Below are 18,612 nucleotides of genomic sequence, written 5' to 3' on the forward strand. Positions count from 1 at the left end.
TAAATTTACAGATAATTTGTGCAACGAAATTACCCATAAATTGTTTGTAAATTTACGAACTAATTTTTTACAGTGATGCGTCAAGCATGCGTTTGTAAGTGTGTAAGGGAGGGTGGGGCACCTAGTGACAGGGGCACCTAGTGACACAGGGGTGCCCTGGCCACCCTATGGCACTTTCAGACACCTTGAGGTGGCTAATCTAAAGGTCTTGTGCTGTGGAATCATGTTCAAGTGAAAGTGATACTTTGAACAAAATATTTTAGCCCCTAGAATAAAAGCAAGAAAATAATAACCCAAAATCACAGATTTTACGACTTTTAAACAAAATGTTTTCTCGCCATTCTTCCAGTTAACGGCACTGCCGATCGTTCTGGCACTTTTAATGAATAATAAGGACCTTTAGTAAGTTGTTTTCGCTGAACCAGCTCAAACATGTGATTTCATTTCCTTAATATCAAATTTTGAACGAAAATGAGCCCCCGGGGCAGGTAGTGACAGACATACACTATTTACCGTATTTCAACGATTTAAACGTTTCAAAACATCGATTTGGCAACCGCGAAGTAAATTGTCACCGATTGTCACACAACGAAACATAAATGAGACTACTTTTAACGACAATTTCGTAGAACATTGAATTTGATTGGCAATTTAGTAAAATGCAGTTTCTTGGGGAAAATGGCGCCGTTCAGAATGGTTTGATATTTAAAAAGCTTAAAGAGTCCAAAACGGATAGTTTTCAATTAGCTGGAGCGTCGCTCTATGCTGGTAATGTGAGGTATATGTCCTGTCACTAGGTGCCCCGGGCTGGGGCACCAAGTGACAAGTGCAGAGGTCTGCGGGAAGCTATGTAAATAATAGAAATAGGTGTTGTCAAAACGCCACAACATGTTATTTCGATCAAGGAAGGATCAAAGCAACCTTCTGAGGTGTAAGTAGATTCATTTCTCGCACAGTATCGAAGTGAGTGCCAAAATCCAAAATGTGTCACTAGGTGCCCCACCCTCCCTTACTTGCAAGCATGCATTTGTAAGTGTGTACTTGGCCAAGCATGCGTTTGTATGTGTGTACTTGCAAGCACGCATTTGTAAGTGTGTACTAAGTAGACAGTTAGGTTTGCAGTGTACGTAAAACGTAGACGTTTTTGAGGTTTGTACACTGTAAAAATTAATGTCCGGAATAAACGACGGATCCTTCGGCAAAAAAATTGCCAACGGTTCCTTTGTTAATTTACGAAGCTCTTCGTATATTCACAAACACCTTCGTTAATTTTTTGAACGATCTCTGTCGATTTTACAATCACAATGGAAATTTACGAAGCACCTTCGTAAATCTACAAAGATCCTTCGTAAATTTTCAGGGAACCCTTTGTCAATAAACAAAGAACCTTCGTTAATATACAGAGAACCTTCGTAATTTTACGTCTGGAATTAACGACGGATCCTTCGGCAAAAAAAATTTTCCCAAAAGTTCCTTCGTTTATTACGAAGGTCCGCCGTAGATTTACGAGGACCCGTCGTAGATTAACGAAGCCCGTCGTAAATTTACGAAGCCCTTCGTAAATTTACAACAGATTCTGTACATTTACGATTTTTCTTCGTAAATTTACTAAGAACCTTCATAAATTAACGACGGACTTCCGTTGATTTACAAAAGTTCCTGTAGGAAAGAAACATTACAGTGCACTTTTGGACATTCCCAAAAACCTTCGTAAAATATTCCGTTGTAAATTCACAACATAATTTTTACAGTGTACACACTAAATGTCATGGGATCCCACGACTTATGCAATTTTAAGCACACTGTAAAAATTATGTTGTGAATTTACAACGGAATATTTTACGAAGGTTTTTGGGAATGTCCAAAAGTGCACTGTAAATGTTTCTTTCCTACAGGAACTTTTGTAAATCAACGGAAGTCCGTCGTTAATTTATGAAGGTTCTTAGTAAATTTACGAAGAAAAATCGTAAATGTACAGAATTTGTTGTAAATTTACGAAGGGCTTCGTAAATTTACGACGGACTTCGTTAATCTACGACGGGTCCTCGTAAATCTACGGCGGACCTTCGTAAATAAACGAAGGAACTGTTGGAAATTTTTTTGCCGAAGGATCCGTCGTTAATTCCAGACGTAAAATTACGAAGGTTCTCTGTATATTAACGAAGGTTCTTTGTTTATTGACGAAGGTTCCCTGTAAATTTACGAAGGATCTTTGTAGATTTACGAAGGTGCTTCGTAAATTTCCATTGTGATTGTAAAATCGACAGAGATCGTTCAAAAAATTAACGAAGGTGTTTGTGAATATACGAAGAGCTTCGTAAATTAACAAAGGAACCGTTGGCAATTTTTTTGCCGAAGGATCCGTCGTTTATTTCGAAAATTAATTTTTACAGTGCACATCCGACACTGATACAATTTTGTTCCCGCCGGCCTGGCGACACATTTTATCCTACGCCTGCTGCAAATTGTACTTTCACTAGACAATTTGTCCCGCCTGGCGGACACAAAATTGCATCACCACCGGATGTGCTTAAAATTGCATCATTCATGGGACAAAAGAAGTCCCATGACATTTAGTGTGTAGGGTGTACGCTCACCCGTACTCGTGTACTCATGTGTGCACCAGAAAGCTGAGAGATTTACCCCTCAGAAAGAGCTCGATTTTACTTAAAACTATGTATATTAGACCAAAGAGATCAATCCAGGAATCCTGTGGCGGTTTCGGTGGGCGCAGAAGTCCTTGCTACTTGGGTCCCCTGCGTCGCCCCGTGCGGAACAACTTGACGTCGAAGACGGTGCACATCCAAGGTTGCTCATTGTCACCGTATGCTTGCAGGGTGACAAACCACTCCCGGTCCTCCACTGGTATCATTTCCATCTTCTTTGCATCGAGTGTAATATTGGTAATAGTGTAGTGTCCCTAAAATGAAAGCGTGCATTTTAAAGTACGCACACACTGACTGTCATAGGCCTTTTTTTGTTTTACAGAATTCTAAGCACATCCGACGGTAATAGAGACACAATTTTGTCACCAAGGCGGGACAAAGTGTTTAAAAGAAAATACAATTTGCAGGAGACGTCACCATGTGTGTCACGTGTCATGAGGCGGAAACAAAATAGTATCACCGTCGGATGTGCTTTAAATTGCATGAGAGCGATTCTTACGTTTCAGGCGCCCTTAAAACAGGGAGCGGCAACGGCCTAGGAAGCGCGTGAAGCCATGCGCGAGTGAGGTGCAGGGGTTTCTTATTTTGCTTCGATTGTAAGATCTAGCCCGTTGATTGCAAAACGCTTTGTACAGATCAAAAGAGCACATAATTTGGGGTGCATTAGGCCTAGTAGACTGCCCGATACTTCCAATTCAACCGAGCACAAGGGCGGAATCATTTACATCAACATGGCGCATTCGTGTTTTTTCCTCAATTTTATGATTTTTGTGTTTTTCGGTGTTTTTACTGCACCTTAATATTAGGGAAGGGGGAAGTTTGGAGAAGAGCAATTAGCCTAATGCACCCTAAATTTCAAGCCCTTTCCATCGGTGCAAAGCGTTTTGAAAAACACAGTCTAGTTTTCATAATCTCGAACAAGTGCGCAACCTCTGCACTGACGGCGTGAGCATCGCTTCACGCTCTCCCTGGGCCGTTGCCACCCCCTGCTTAAAACCTTACGAAGTATTTTGAGCATGCAAGCCCATATCGTGAAATCCAAAACCGTGTATACTGCGAGAAAAGATCACGGTAAATCCTGTACTGATTACTCCAGACTGCACCGTACATTTTTAAACAGGCAATACCGTCATTTTTTTACAGGCAATACCGTATTTTTTTTACAGGCAACACCGTACTTTTTTTTACAGGGAGTCCCGAACTTTTTCCCCCGGCACCCAGTCCCAAAAAACCATGGGTCGCATGGGATCCCATGAGTCATATACCATGGGACCTAACTGAAATCCCATGAGAACACGGGTCAGCACCATGGGTAAGTGGCCTCCCATGGAAAATAGAGGTAATTTCCCATGGCGCGGGATGAACACCATGGGAGGGCCTCTCCATGGTGTGAACTTTCCCATGGCGTCGCCATTCCCATGGGATGGAATTCCTGCCCGTGCGTTGAAGTCTCCGTCTAATTTTTACGTTTAGGTAATATCATGTCAACGGTGACTTGTAGACAAAATCTAGTTGCAAAATCGGTTGTATCGTGAAAAGTTCACCATAAGCAGACATTATTTAAGATGATGACCCTCGCAGACGGAGGCACTTCAAACAATGACCTTTCTAGACACTCTGTCATGGCAAGGAAGTGCTCCCATGGGACACACACCATGGGGCATCTCCCCATGGGTTGCTCAACACCATGGGAAATGGTGCAAAAAATCAATGGGATATCTTCCCCATGGGAAAAATCAGCCCATGGTGTCCCATGGCGTCCCATGACTCATGGGATGCTCCATGGGTTTTTGGGACTGGGCAATCCCGTACTTTTAATACCTATCAAAAACTGCTATATTTTTTTTTCAGTCGGTCGACCCTCTTTTTTTTAAGATCCTGATGTACGTTAACTGCTGAAGTCGGACTCCTGGACCCCCCTTCCGACCACTCGTTGAAAGGGTCTTGACGAGACCTATCGAAAGGTGCAATAAATTTTTTCAGTCGGTCGACCCCCTTGTTTCAAGATCCTGATGTGGACAATTCTTGGAAGCGGCCTTTGTTGGGACCAGATCTGGTCTTTCCTACGGCATGGACTGTACGGAAGAACAGTAACTACTGTTAAAAGACTACGGAATATTTTGTAAAACAAGTACGGTAAATACTGTAGACTGTACGGTGGATACTGGTTTTTAAAGTACGGTAAAGTTTGGCAAAAAAATTATCCAGGATTTACCGTCATTTTTTCTCAGAGTGATAGCGGAAATTGTACACTATCAGACTCGTATTGACTTTTTATCTGTTGCCATAAAGGTTTTTGTGCAAACGTAATATGTACTATTTTCTCTTTGGATATGCACTATTTTGTGCATTGTATAATGTTTATAGTCCATTAAACCGAACTTTATGTCATTTGCAATGTACTTTTCAATTTCTACATGACCTATTGACAATTATATCCCTGAAACGATCAAAATTGTGCATAGTTAGCTCAAACCATGTCCTAACACGCTACGATCTCGGAATTGTTGGGTGTGGGTCTAACTTCGGAGATACAGCGACTTGCAAATTTTTAAGTAAGATTACGTCAAACTTGCGTTTTTAGCCAAAGTGCACTGTGAGCAAAATAAACTGAAAATTGGTCTAAAAAACCTAAATTTTTGTGTTTGTTTGCGTTTTTTCTTTTCCATTTTAGACTTCAAATGCTAAAGGCCTGTCCGCCCGGTGTTCTCTTTTACGTTCTCGCGCTTTCAATATCTCCGCGATTGAACACTCCGAAAGCAACGAGTAAAACAAAAAGAAGACGAGCTTAGCCACAAACCGGGAACCCAAACGCAAAATTGGTTCATTTTATGGGCAATTTTATCCTCTTTTTGATGCACTTTACCGATTGAAAAAAAGTTGAAAACTTTAGCTGAAATCGTGCGCGCAGTGACACCATGTATGATTTGGGAGACCTTTTTTACGTCCCTCATATAAATGTCTCCTTCAATGCTAAATCGAAATATAATTTTTTTGAATTTGCAGCAAAAAGTTTGATCTTTTACATGGTTACCGCCGTTCGTCTCTACACTGTTAGAAAAAAAGTCCGTAAATTTACGGAGAAAGTTACTCTAATTTTGGGAATGGAGGCTCCGTAAATTTTCCATCTTTTTACGGAGATTTTCCAAATTTTTACGGAGATTTTCCGTATTTTTACGGAGATGAACCGCATTTTTGCAGAAATAAACGCATTTTAACGGTTTACTTCCCTCCTTCTACCTCCGATGTTAATGCAAACAGTGGTCTTTAAGACGAAAGTGATATTCTCCAAAACTGTTTGAAGATCCACTTGACCACATGCCAGGATCGGATAAATGGACGGAAACCCAAAGGCGAGGTCGCTTTAGGGAAGGCTTGGAACACCTAATCAGTTGGTCACCCAACCCATCGATAACGTGAATTAGTCTGTTCTTTTTGATATGTAGGGCTTTTATTTCATTTATATACATAACTTCCATGTTTTTACGGAGAAAATCCATAATTAAAAAAAACGGAGATCTCCGTAAAGAAAAATGGACAGTCTCCGTTAAATTTCCGTATTTTTACGGAGTTTGCTGACAGTGTAGCATTCATGCAAGTCTTTTTTATCAAGGCGCAAACAGAAAAAAATTTTTAAAAGAAGGAAAAACCATGCACAAAGCGCTACTGTCCCCTTAAGTTTGCCAATGAATACCCGTTTGCAGGCGTCATTCAATGCATTGCACTCACTGGATGGAAAGGACACACAAAACTGGGTTGAATGGCGTCTACAAATTTGTTCCACAGTGTTAACTTGCTGGTCCACAAATCACAACCGTCCTTGCCAAACCGCCAGTTCAGGTAGTTCTCGCAAGTCTTGGTCACTCCTTGCGAACAAAAGTCAAAGCGAATATTTCCCTGAAACACGAAAATATGTTATACATAAAACAACACGCCTGACCGCTCACTCTAGTCATTAAATGGTTCTATGTTAACAGATGTTGAGTCTTTTGAACACTCTGAAAAGCATCCGAAGGATTTGCTTCACAACTTCAAAGAAAATGAAGGCATTCCAGGATTGCTTCGTGTAACGAAGGATTTTGCTTCACTATCCGAAGCATTTATCGTAGATCTTACTATGCCTTCATTTTCTGCGTATTATAAAGCATTTTTTCGTACACACTTAATGTCATGGGCCTTTTTTGTCCTACGATTTATGCAATTTTAAGCACATCCGACGCTGAAACAATTTAATTCCCGCCTCGCGACACATTTTGTCCGACGCCTGCTGCAAATTGTACTTTCACTGAACAATTTGTCCCGCCTGGCGGCCAAAAAATTGTATCACCACCGGATGTGCTAAAAATTGCGTCATTCATGGGACAAGAAAAAGTGGTGATGCAATTTTGTGTCCGCCAGGTGGGACAAATTGTCAAGTGAAAGTACAATTTGCAGCAGGCGTCGGACAAAATGTGTCACCAGGCCGGAACAAAATTGTATCAGCGTCGGATGTGCTAAAAATTGCATAAATCGTGGGACAAAAAAAGTCCCATGACATTTAGTGTGCACTTCAAGAAAAATCATGGATGACTTCATCACTTGCAGATAAAAAAATTGTCACCAAACGTTTTGATGACATCCTTACAGGGACAAGACTGTCATCAAGCCTCAACCAAAATTTTGAGTACTAATATCAATAAAGGGGGGTTTGGGGAAATAATACTACTAATATGAGCGGTTGCCAAAATAAGGGTATCTTTCGTGTCTTTTGGCTCTATAATCGTTATTTTTCAACGTATTGAGATGCGGTTTGGTGCGTTGTGTTGGGCTCGACGTCGCCCACTCTTATCCATCTTAAGTCACCACTTTTTCAATTCAGAAGATGTCGATAAAGTGCTCCAAAGGGTCATTTTGTAACGTTCCGGCATGTCCCCCGTCCATAAATTCAAAGTTTCGATGCTTATATTTCAGCTAATATGGAACGTAGAACGATTCTGAGAAGATATTCGGAAACTTTATTATTTTATCTATCAGACACATGTTACTGAACTCGTTTTTACGAGCTCGATTTGGGTGCAATCTGTAAACGCAAAATGTCCTCCGTGGTTGACTTTGCGGAACGTTACATGTGAATTATCACGGTTTCTCGCGTTGTACTCCACTGATAGTTCTCGGCCTTGTCGTCAGATTAATCTGTAGCATTTTTGCCGTCGAATGGTGCAAACGGGAACTCTGAGAAGTTAATAGAAAGCTCAGAATCTTGTTTTATAGGTTATGTTTCGGTAGTGTCCGACCATGATTTTAAAATGCTTTTCTGTTCCCCGGGCAAGTTCTAGACCAAACAGAGATATAATTCTATCGGGACGTGTTGAGGAATCTTAAAACAGGAGATCACACCAAATGGCGTGTTTTAATTCATAGCAAGAGAGTTACTAGGCCTGTTTGAATGACAATGTAACGTTCCGTATCCCGCTGTTTTCTGTAACGTTCCGTGTCTTTCCCCTATACTTTTGATAGGGGCTTTTTGGTCTTTCTGCAATATTGCACCGGGAGCTCGACTGCGTTCAGATATAAGTCGTGGGACATCACTGAATAAATTGGCCGACAAAAAAACCGACTTTTCCATATTTTTTTCTTGAGGTTCTATGGCCTTTAAAAGTGCCCCGAATTTTGGCAACTGCTCATATCAATAGTACTAATATCAATAAAGGGGAGTTTGGGGAAATTTCACAAAACGGCCACTTTTTTCTTACGCAGGGCAATTTGCGACAGTGAGTGGACTTGCCTTGGTCACAGCCCTCGTCCCCTTCAACAAATCGAAACTTGTTGACCCGCCAAACTCGCCATCCGCGCCATGCAGCCGGGTAATATTTCGGCTAAATCGAATATTGTTTTCTTCACCGTTCTCTTTGCATTCATGAATGGAGACGATTTCACCCGTGAGACGGCCGCTCTGCAATTAAAAATATGTATTAAGACTGGAACATTCTTCATCGCAGCAGAGACCATTCTGGTTGAGACATGAAGTAAGTGAACATTCAAAACTTTAAAAGGATTTTGTTATTCGGTCGTTTGTAAGAACTCAATTCGCACAAAACAAGCATTGCCCGGCTTCAGGCCAGGCTTTATCTGGACTTTCACCTCCGCCTTCTACCCAAACAACGCTCCCTAATGTGGCCATCTGTTAACTTGAAGTACCCGACAGAATGCCGAGACAAAAGAGAACGATGTGTTTTACAGGCCATTTCACTGGTCTCACTTCTTGGAGGATTTGCAAATGCTTGTAAGGTAACAGTAAGCACTTAATTGATAAATTTTTGATAACAATCAATGCTGACATACTCTGAAGATGAGTTCGTCTGTACCTTCTGTCGTCCTAGAGCAGCGCCCCTCGACTGGCACACTGTCGACAGCACTGCGAGCCACGTCAACAACATGGCGCTGTAGACTCCTAAACAAAAAACACCCGTGTATTGTGTATATGTAAGGGCATGGTTCATGTCACGTGTAGAAGCTAGAGCAGCAAATCGGAAATTGCAATTTTCAGCCAGCCTCTGTTTTTTTCTGGACTTTTCAAGTCAACCACTGCAGCGGGTCGAATAACGCACCGTAAAAATTTGCTATCGACGCGTCCCAATAGAATAATCCTAACTGCCAGGATAGATCCAAGACAATCCTAACTGTCAGAGCAGTTCCAAAACAACCCTAACTTCAAAACTATCCTAACTGCGCATCACGTGAAAAGCTGTGTTTTCTCAAAGTCCGTGACGCCACATACTTGATAAAATTACTCGCCGAGGGACTTGTTACAAAGTATCATCCTTAAATAAATAGGTGGACATTGTATTTCACATGTAGCGAGATTCTGTGATTTGCAATGAAGATTCTTCATGAACACTTTTAGGTACCTCTGCAGTTAGGATAGTTCTGCACTGAAAGTTAGGATTGTCTTGGATCAGCTCTGGCAGTTCGGATTGTTCTATTAGGACGCGTCGTTGAGACAAACTCGTGGATAACACTTTCGTCACTTGCAAATGATGCAAATCTCATCACAACGTGGTAACGCTTCCATCAAAGCCCCTATAAGTTGCTTATTGCATGGGTGTGACAACTACCTCATCAAATGTTCTGATGACTTTCTTCACTTGTAAGGAGAATCACCCTGCAAATTGAAGTGTGTGCAGTAAGGGAGGGTGGGGAACCATGAACACTGGGGTACCATGACCACCCGTCTCGCGAACTACTTTGCCGACGGCAACCGGTCGACCGGACTTTCAAGAGAATAGGATTCTGATTATTTTCAGCCAGAGCCCTACCTTCTAGCTTCAAGGGTACGACCATAGCACCTCGCCAAAATTTTTGTTACAGCGTTTTGGCTAAATTGGGCGTATTTCAAATCTGGGATATTTTTTCTCACTCTCACATTTGAGGAGATCAGTTCGATGTCTTAGGTTTTTCTCAAAATCTCGGCTCTCCGGCAAAATATCCAACATCGCATTTAATTCTAAGTAGCTTTTTGCTTGCTCGGGGAGCCTTAGAGTCGTAAACTGCATTGTGGGGAGCCATGACCACTTTTTAGTGGGGCACCATGACCATACATAGTAGAGTATTTTTTCTCATGTTTTGGACTGATAATGATTTATTTTCGTCAAAAATTTGCTTCTTGCTTCCGAAAATGTGTAAGGGTTGAATAATTGCTGCAGAATAGATAGTTTTATCACAAATCGTGAATCACCAGGATGATTAAGAATGGTTCTGAAACTGAGACTTGAAATGGTAGTTTCTCTAGCACTAAATGAGCTCCAAACCGCAAAAGTTCGCCGCGAAAGCGATCTGGGGCCACTTTGAACCAAGACGGCTCTGGCATTATGAGAAACAGCATTTATTTCACTTGTTTGCAGTGTAGTAACCGCGATAATTTTCTTAAAATTTACCAAATTGAAATGTGCATACGAATTTGGATTTGTCTTAGCAAGACAAACATGAAATGTTAACAAGTGTCGTAGCTTTGGATGTGAAATTTGAAAGCCTTAGAGCGTTAACTGTTCTAAACCGTCCATTTTAAGGCATCTTAGAACGGTTGAAACTTCGAAGGTTTTTTAGTTTAGTTGACTTGCCTGATGGTAAGGACAGCGATATAAACAATTTCAATGAGAATACAGGTAGAAAGTACACTTCTTGGGCCAAAAACTCACTATGGTCATGGTGCCCCACGGGGTGGTCATGGTACCCCATATGTGGGGCGCCATGACCACTTTGCGTTTTATTTTCCAAAGTGTTCTGAGAGCCTGCCGTGCATTGCAGACAAGTACCAATGGGTGGAAGAGGTCCTTGGAGGTCCAAAGAATCCCCTCATGCTGGAAACTGAACTTTTCGAACCACACGGTGGAGTAGAGGGAGGCACAAAAAAAAGTGGTCATAGTTCCCCACCCTCCCTTACACTTAACAGCATGCTTCCGAGCCATTTTATTTCGGAGCGCACTTACTGGCACACTAGCAAAAATATACGGAACATTATATTATTTTTTCGCTAAGATTTTCTGCACACTGGGTAATCTGAAGCGTTAACACTATGCTTGAGTCAAGCATGAATCTACACGCGTGAAATCAAGCATACACTAGAAATTCATAATGCATTTAAATAAGGGGAATCTTGACGGATAAGCCTGTTCCTCTCGATCTCAAGCGTTTATTGATTACGCTAGAAAACAGTGGGTAATACTACGCTTTAGCTTTACCCGTGAAGGATCTTGCAGTATTCTCCGTAGGACCGTACAGTCTTCTCCGTGCGACCATACAGTTTTCTGGAGGGCTGTAGTCCCACCGAGATTACTGTAAGGGTCCTACGGAGAACTTCAGGGTCCCGCGGTCATGACTGGAAGATCACTGGTAAAACTTACGCGTAGTATACCCTCTGTTTTCAAGCGTATAGTTCACAGTTGAAATCAAGTGTAACAGGCCCATCCTCCAAGATTTCTCCTATCTAAATGCACGGGGAAATTTCTAGTCTATGCTTCATTTCAAGCGTAACTTAATGCTTGACACAAGCATAGAGTTACGCTTTAGATTTACCAGTGATCCAACGGTGAATAATGACAAGAGAAGAGACTGTGCTTGGAAGCATGCTGTAAATACGTGTGTACTACGTGCACACGTCAGTCTGCAGATGAGCCTTGAATATGTCACTAACTGACAACCAAAATTCTCTCAGTGACTTTGTCAGAGGGACATCGGCCTCTATTTTAACTTTCAGGCAGCTTCCACACACGCCCGTCACGAAAGCCACTTAACCTAGGCATGACAAACACAACGACACTTCAGTGTGAAATAACAGGAAAAGTATCGATATACATCGGCAACTTTGGCCCGTCCCGTGCATTAACAAATGTGTGAATTTCGCCTTTGTTAACCCTGACGGGTTTGAACTTGAGTCTGGGGTCAAAATAGATGTTATTTTCGTCATCAGCACCCTCACAAACATATGAAACAATGCAAAAACTCGAATAAAAAGAATGTTCAAAATATACCCCACTGGGATTTGAACCCGGGTCCAAACTTCTCCGATTCACTTGAAACTGGCACCATTGGTTTTGTCTCGTCGCCCCGATTCCAAAAATACCCCTACATGCCCTGCTAGCTGTATCCGTTGCCCAAATCCTCCTCGACCCCATGTAGACCATAATGCACCTGCAGCAGCGCCCCCGGGGCTCGGATCGGATTTGCTGCCACCGGGCGGTTCTTAGGGTCACCCAAGGAGGCTGCATACCAAATTTGGTCAAAATCGGACCACGGGAAGTCCTCGGACGAACGAACGAACGAACGAACGGACGAACGAACGGACGCACAGCATGCATCATACTATATGCCCGTCCCTCCGTCATTTTTTTACAAAAAATAAACGGGACGGGCCAAAAATCACCACTGCACGCGCGATACGAACGCGGTGTCCCAGCCGGAAACTTGTTAACGATTCGAGGTTGAATGAGGCGTCCCGCGCCTCCACACACAAAGGACAACAGAGGCATGCGGAAGCACACCGTTGAAAGGGAGAACTCCACCAAAGCCGCCCTCTCGTATCAGCATCGAAAATAAGAATTGCTTTCAGGAATATACACCAATACGTCGCGGCGAGTCAGGATGGCTTTCTTCACTCTTAAAACCTTACGAAGTATTTTGAGCATACGTCTAACAAACTAAAATACTTTGTTATACGAAGAAATAGTTCGTAAATTACAAAGTTACAAAGTATTTTCTTTGTAAGATTACGTAAGTTATCCTCAAAATACTTTGTTATACAAACTTCTTTTCTTTGTAAGGCCCAAAATAGTTTGTAAGGTTTTCTCAGTGTTGGCATGAATCAAAATTAGTCACTTTTGACGTAAACTCGGCCCCTGATGGACAAGGGGAGGTGTCCCGGTCAAAACTATTGTTAAACTAGTCTTAAAGTATCGTTGGAGTCTCATTTCTACGAAAAAGTGTCGATTTTATCGCTTACTTTGACATAGAACGAAGAAACTCTGCTGGAACGAATCTGCTAAAGAGTTTGGGTGGAACGGAGTACCTTCACAGGTCGATGAGTCTACCGCCTCAGTGACATGACCCACCGGCCGCGCAGTGCGACTGAATCCACCATCGGCCGGAAATGAAGCGTTCATTAGCGCGTCGCGGGAGCTGTGTTGCTTACGTCACGCTGTTCTGCCAGGGACACTGCACTCGCAGAGAAAACATCAGTCATAGACTAATCAACGATCGGAGGAGGCAAACACGCGGGCAGATTTTGGCCGTTCGTTAATTACAGAGATCATTACGTTGGGATTACTAGCCGGGAAAGCGAAGGTGGCTGGGCAGGAATGTGTCGGGGCAGGACAACGCAAGTCTTGTGGACATTTTGGCCTGTTGTAGACCTTCAGCACTCAGACTAGAACAAGACAATCATGGGTGTCGGCAAGCTTTTACTCCCGAGTTCAGAAACGAAGCGCGTGTCCTACGTACAGGAAAGATGTACGCCAGACCGTGTCTTGTCGTAACAGGCTTCGCGATGGTGCGCCAGTTTCGACAATCCACGCCTGGCCTGCGGCGCTTCCTGCTTGCCTTCGGCAACCCGAGGGGTGACCCACTGTAAAATTTTATGTACAATGATTGTGTGAATTGTAAGAATGTGCAAGATTTCAGGCGTTTTTGCTGCACATGTTGCCTACTTACAGGCGTTTTTGCCTCCTGAATGTGGAATGTGGTCAAATTTTGTACAACGAATGTGGGAAGCTGTTCCCCCCTCGGGGCAACCTAAGTAGAATTCATTGCAGTCGAGGCCCTGCAGAACCGCTGCACTGCAAACCTAACTGTCTACGAAGTACACACGTACAAATGCGTGCTTGCAAGTACACACTTACAAACGCATGCTTGGCCAAGTACACATTTACAAATGCATGCTTGCAAGTACACACTTACAAACGCATGCTTGGCGCCTTATAGCTCCATGCGTCAAGCGTGCGTTTGTAAGTGTGTACTTGCCAGCACGCTTGTAAGTGTGTACTTAGTAGACAGTTAGGTTTGTGGTGTAAATGAGTCCGTGGCACGGGTGGCCACAACTCAAATGGTCGGGCTCCTGGGCCCTATCTTCTACTACTGGTTGAGAAGTCTCGCAGGTTACAAATTTTCAGTGGGTCCCCCCCACACCTTCAGGTTTGGACAGGCAGTGCGTGGTGCAAGTCTGCAGCCTCGAAATGGTGTTTGCACACATTATGGCTTCCCTGAAGCGGCGTTTCCCGTCGCCTTCACCCATTCTCTGCACCTGAGCGAACGAACAGATTATTATTACTATCATCACAAGGCGTCAGGTCGGAAGTGCTCGATTGGTGGGTGAGCCCAGGTTGTTCACTGAGAATGGAAAAGTCATGATCAATACCCTATTTTGGGCGAGGTTTACTTCCTCACCCAAATGTGGGCGAGGAATGTTTCCTCGCCCAATTTGGGCGAGGAATGCTTCCTCGCCCAATTTTGGGTGAGGAAGGGTGCATCAGCTCCCTATATAGCTCCATAGTATTATGACCCAAATTTGGGCGAGGAAACTTTCCTCATCCAAATTTGGGTAATAAAGAATTCCTCACCCAAAATTTTAGTCATGATCATGACTCTTTCATTGTCAGTGTTCTATGGTGAATGGGCGCCCAGGGCGTGGATCCGCCGGACATTACCCGAGTAATGTCAACACCACCCTTCCGCCGGACATAAACCCGTTGCATTACTACAACCTGAAACACATTAGAATGAGAGTATTGAATTGGTTGTATTGACTCATACTTACTGGTTTTCGTCAGTGTGATGGAATCGGTTGAAGCTGGCCTCAGGCCCCTGTAACTATGACACTCTGGACAGGAGATGGGGAACCCTCCTTGGGGATCTATTTCATACCAACTTCGATTTTCAATATCAAAAACTGGTTCTTTCAAGAAAATTTTTGGCTGAGCGACAGCGAAGCCTGTTACTCGGGTGGGGTTGAAAAGTTTTCCTGTCTGCGCGTGTGTGTGTGTGTGTGTGTGTGTGTGTGTGTGTGTGTGTGTGTGTGTGTCCGCACTACTCCTCCTGAACGGCTCGGCCGATCTCGGTGAGATTTCGCACACTTTCTAGGTATATCCTTGGCTCAGCACACACGAAATTTCACTATCCTAGCTCAACTGGTTCAGTTTTAATAGCCGAAAAACACCTAAACAACGGCAAAAAATCGAGATTTTTGCAGGCAGATCACTACTGTGTTGAGGAAAGGAGAGTCCGCGACAAGTTAAAACGTTAGAAGGGTCAGGATCGTGTTATCTGTATGAAGCAAGTCTATCTAGAATGAAGGGGGGTGTGGGGGGCGGAGCCCCCCAGCATGCAACGAAAAAGATTCCCGTCGCTGCTCTCGTCTCGTGCGCATCTACGTGTCACCATGCCACCCAAGACTTCAGGAAAGGCCGCCAAGAAGGCGGGCAAGGCCCAGAAGAACGTGGTGTAGTGCGTCGAGTCAGTGTTTGCGTGTGCTTAAAGCTCGTGATTGAGACTTTGTTGAACTGACCCGAACTCAGTGAAAGTGCGTTCTCGCGACCGTGTAGCCGGGCTCGGGCCCGGCACGTAAACAGTGCGTAAACAGTGCGTGTATACAGTGCTGTGTTCGTGCCTCTGTGTTTGATGTGTTTGGACCCATGGGGGGCCCACAGTGTTAGACATTTCATGCCCACTGTGGCCCCATGCCCTGCTCCGGGCGCCCGATGGACCCCGTCAAGTCCCTGGACATCGTGCTGCTCCTCGCCCGGCCAGCGCCGCCAGCCCCATTGGACAGTGACGTCACGCCCAGCCACGCCGGACGCCGCTCGGACCTTGACGCTGATTGGTCCCACGTCACCAGTAAGTCCCAGTGCCACTGTATTGCCCGTACCTGTGCCTGTGCCCATACATGCCTCCCGTGCCTGTGTTGCCTGTCTGTGTGCTACTGGTGCTACCTGTGCTCCCTGTGCTCCTACTGCCCATCCTGCATGTGCTCAAGCTGTCTGTGCTCCCGCTGCTCATGCTGATTGCGCTCCCGTTGCCCGTGCTGGCCCCCCTGTGCTCCAAGTGATCGCCGTCGCCGTCGTGCCAGTGGTGGTTCCGGTTGCCGTCGCAGTGCTCCACGGCGCCGATGTTGTTCTTGTTCCCACCGGCGAGGCTGTCCTGGTCCCACTCCAGGTCCCGGTACTCGGCACCATCCCCGTGCCGACGTCCTCGCGCCCGCCTGCCACCAGCTTCTCCTCCCTCGCCGCGTCCGGCACCGGGACTCCGCACCTCGCCGTCAAGGACTTAGCCGCTGGAGCGGCCAGCACGGCTACGGCTCGGCGCCCGCTTGCACCCAGCTTTTCCTCCCTCGCCGCGTCCGGCACCGGGACCCCGCACCTCGCCGTCAGGGACTTAGCCGCTGGAGCGGCCAGCACGGCTACGGCTCGGCGCCCGCTTGCACCCAGCTGTTCGTCCCTCGCCGCGTCCGGCACCGGGACCCCGCACCTCGCCGTCAAGGACTTAGCCGCTGGAGCGGCTAGCACGGCTACGGCTCGGCCCCCGCTTGCACCCAGCTTTTCCTCCCTCGCCGCGTCCAGCACCGGGACCCCGCACCTCGCCGTCAGGGACTTAGCCGCTGGAGCGGCCAGCACGGCTACGGCTCGGCGCCCACTTGCACCCAGCTTTTCCTCCCTCGCCGCGTCCGGCACCGGGACTCCGCACCTCGCCGTCAAGGACTTAGCCGCTGCGCGACCCGCTGCTTCTGCCTGTGCTCCCCGCCTTGCCGCCGCGTCGGCCGCCCGCGTCGCGCACCATGCTGCTGCTTATGTTCTAGACTCTGACCTAAGTGCTGCCCTCAGTGCCGCCCCTGCCGCTGCCTCCAGCCGCGCCGCGCGTCGTGCTTTCTGTGCTGCTTTGCCATCGGACGCTCTCTGTGCCGATTCCGCCGCCGCCTCCTGCCGCGCCGCGCGTCGTGCTATCTGTGCTGCCCCGCCTTCGGACGCTTTCTGTGCCGACTCCGCTGCCGCCTCCTGCCGCGCCGCGCGTTGTGCTGCTTTGCCTTCGGACACTTTACGTGCCGACTTCGCTCCCGCCGCTAGCCGTGCCGCGCCCCCTGCCGCGAGTGCTGCCACCGCGCCTTGTGTTGTGCTCCCCGACGCCTGCCGCGCTGCGCATCGGTATCAAGCCCTGCTCTTGGACACTATTAGTGCCAAGCCTCTCGCCCCGGTCACCCGCGCCGCGCACCGGTGTCTTCCTGCTGCTGATCCCCACCCGGTGTCCTGCGTCCTTCCAGGGGGAAGGTCCGGCGTCACCAACACCGACTCAGTAGGTACCAGTGTGTGTTGCTGCCTTGACCGCGCCGCCCCTGTGCCTGTCCCTGTGCTCGACCCTGCTGTACTTGTGCCTGTGCTTGTGATCGCTGTATTGCCTGGGCCTCTTGCATCCTGCTTCACTCCCGACAGCAGCGTTACACACCCACCTCAGCACACCCACACTCACCATGCCGAACCCTCACAGCTCTGGCTCCCGCATCCACCCCTACTTCCGGGACTCCTCCGAAGACCGCGCCAGCCACCATCCCAGACCCAAGACCGTGAAGAAGAAGAAATCCAAGACCGAACACCGGGAAGAGCGCCGCTCCAGGACCAGCACCAAGAAGCCTCTCGATCCCCCGGAGAAGCTCCACCACTTGGACCGCCTTCAGAAGGAACTCACCCGTCCTCCTCCCTCCGCCGAGGACCCCCAAGCGGATCTCGTCGCTGCGTCCCACCCCCAACAGGCTGGTTCCAACATCCCTCCCGGCAGCGACTCGGACATCGACGAGGACACCGAATCCAGCTACACAGATGCCAGCCAGGGCCCTACAGCAAGGACCCTCCACCTCGCCTTACCAGAGATACCCGCCACACCCTTGGTGCCCTTCTACATCTCCGATACTTCGTGGCCCTCTCTCGCGGTCAAGGAGAGTACCATTGTGTGTACGACCGTCACCACGACGCCCACCACGGTCACCTGCACCACGGTGGCCACTTCAGCCCGGCCCACCGTCTGCACCCTGGTGAACACGCCCTCGCACCTTCGGCACCCAAGTCTCGCCCAGCCACAGCAGCAGCGAACTATCTGGTCCCAAGCTCACCCTCCCAACGTCAACGCCATGGCCGCTAAACCACAACAAACGAAGCCTGCCCACGAGCACCAGCCTGCTTCCAGCACACTCGAACAGATGGACACCCTCGAAGTCGACCCATCGGGCCCCCAGGAGCCCCAGTACTCACGTACAGCCCTTCAACCCGTCATGCCGCCCACTATCAACACGGTGGACATCCCTGCAGAACAAGGACCAGCGATCCCCATCCCAATCATCTTCCCCATTCCCTCCCAGCCCCTAGTCGCCGACCGCTTCCTATTCATCATCCCTGATCCAGCCAGCACGCCGCAAAACGACCCTGCCCTGGAGTACGTC

General features: G+C 46.7%; 1 protein-coding gene across 1 annotated transcript; it reads right to left on the bottom strand.

Annotated features, from left to right (window-relative positions):
• Positions 1–2,703: 2,703 nt before the first annotated feature.
• LOC117649719 lies at positions 2,704–13,249 on the bottom strand. The gene is made up of 5 exons (XM_034392698.1): positions 13,141–13,249; positions 9,011–9,096; positions 8,431–8,598; positions 6,396–6,563; positions 2,704–2,920 (listed from the first exon to the last, which is right to left on the bottom strand). The coding sequence occupies exons 2-5, from the start codon at positions 9,080–9,082 to the stop codon at positions 2,744–2,746; spliced, it is 585 nt and encodes a 194-aa protein (XP_034248589.1). The 5' UTR covers positions 9,083–9,096; positions 13,141–13,249; the 3' UTR covers positions 2,704–2,743.
• Between the last annotated feature and the right edge of the window lie 5,363 nt (positions 13,250–18,612).

The sequence above is a fragment of the Thrips palmi genome, unplaced genomic scaffold (assembly GCF_012932325.1).
Source record: "Thrips palmi isolate BJ-2018 unplaced genomic scaffold, TpBJ-2018v1 HiC_scaffold_4, whole genome shotgun sequence".
NCBI classification, from domain to species: domain Eukaryota; kingdom Metazoa; phylum Arthropoda; class Insecta; order Thysanoptera; family Thripidae; genus Thrips; species Thrips palmi.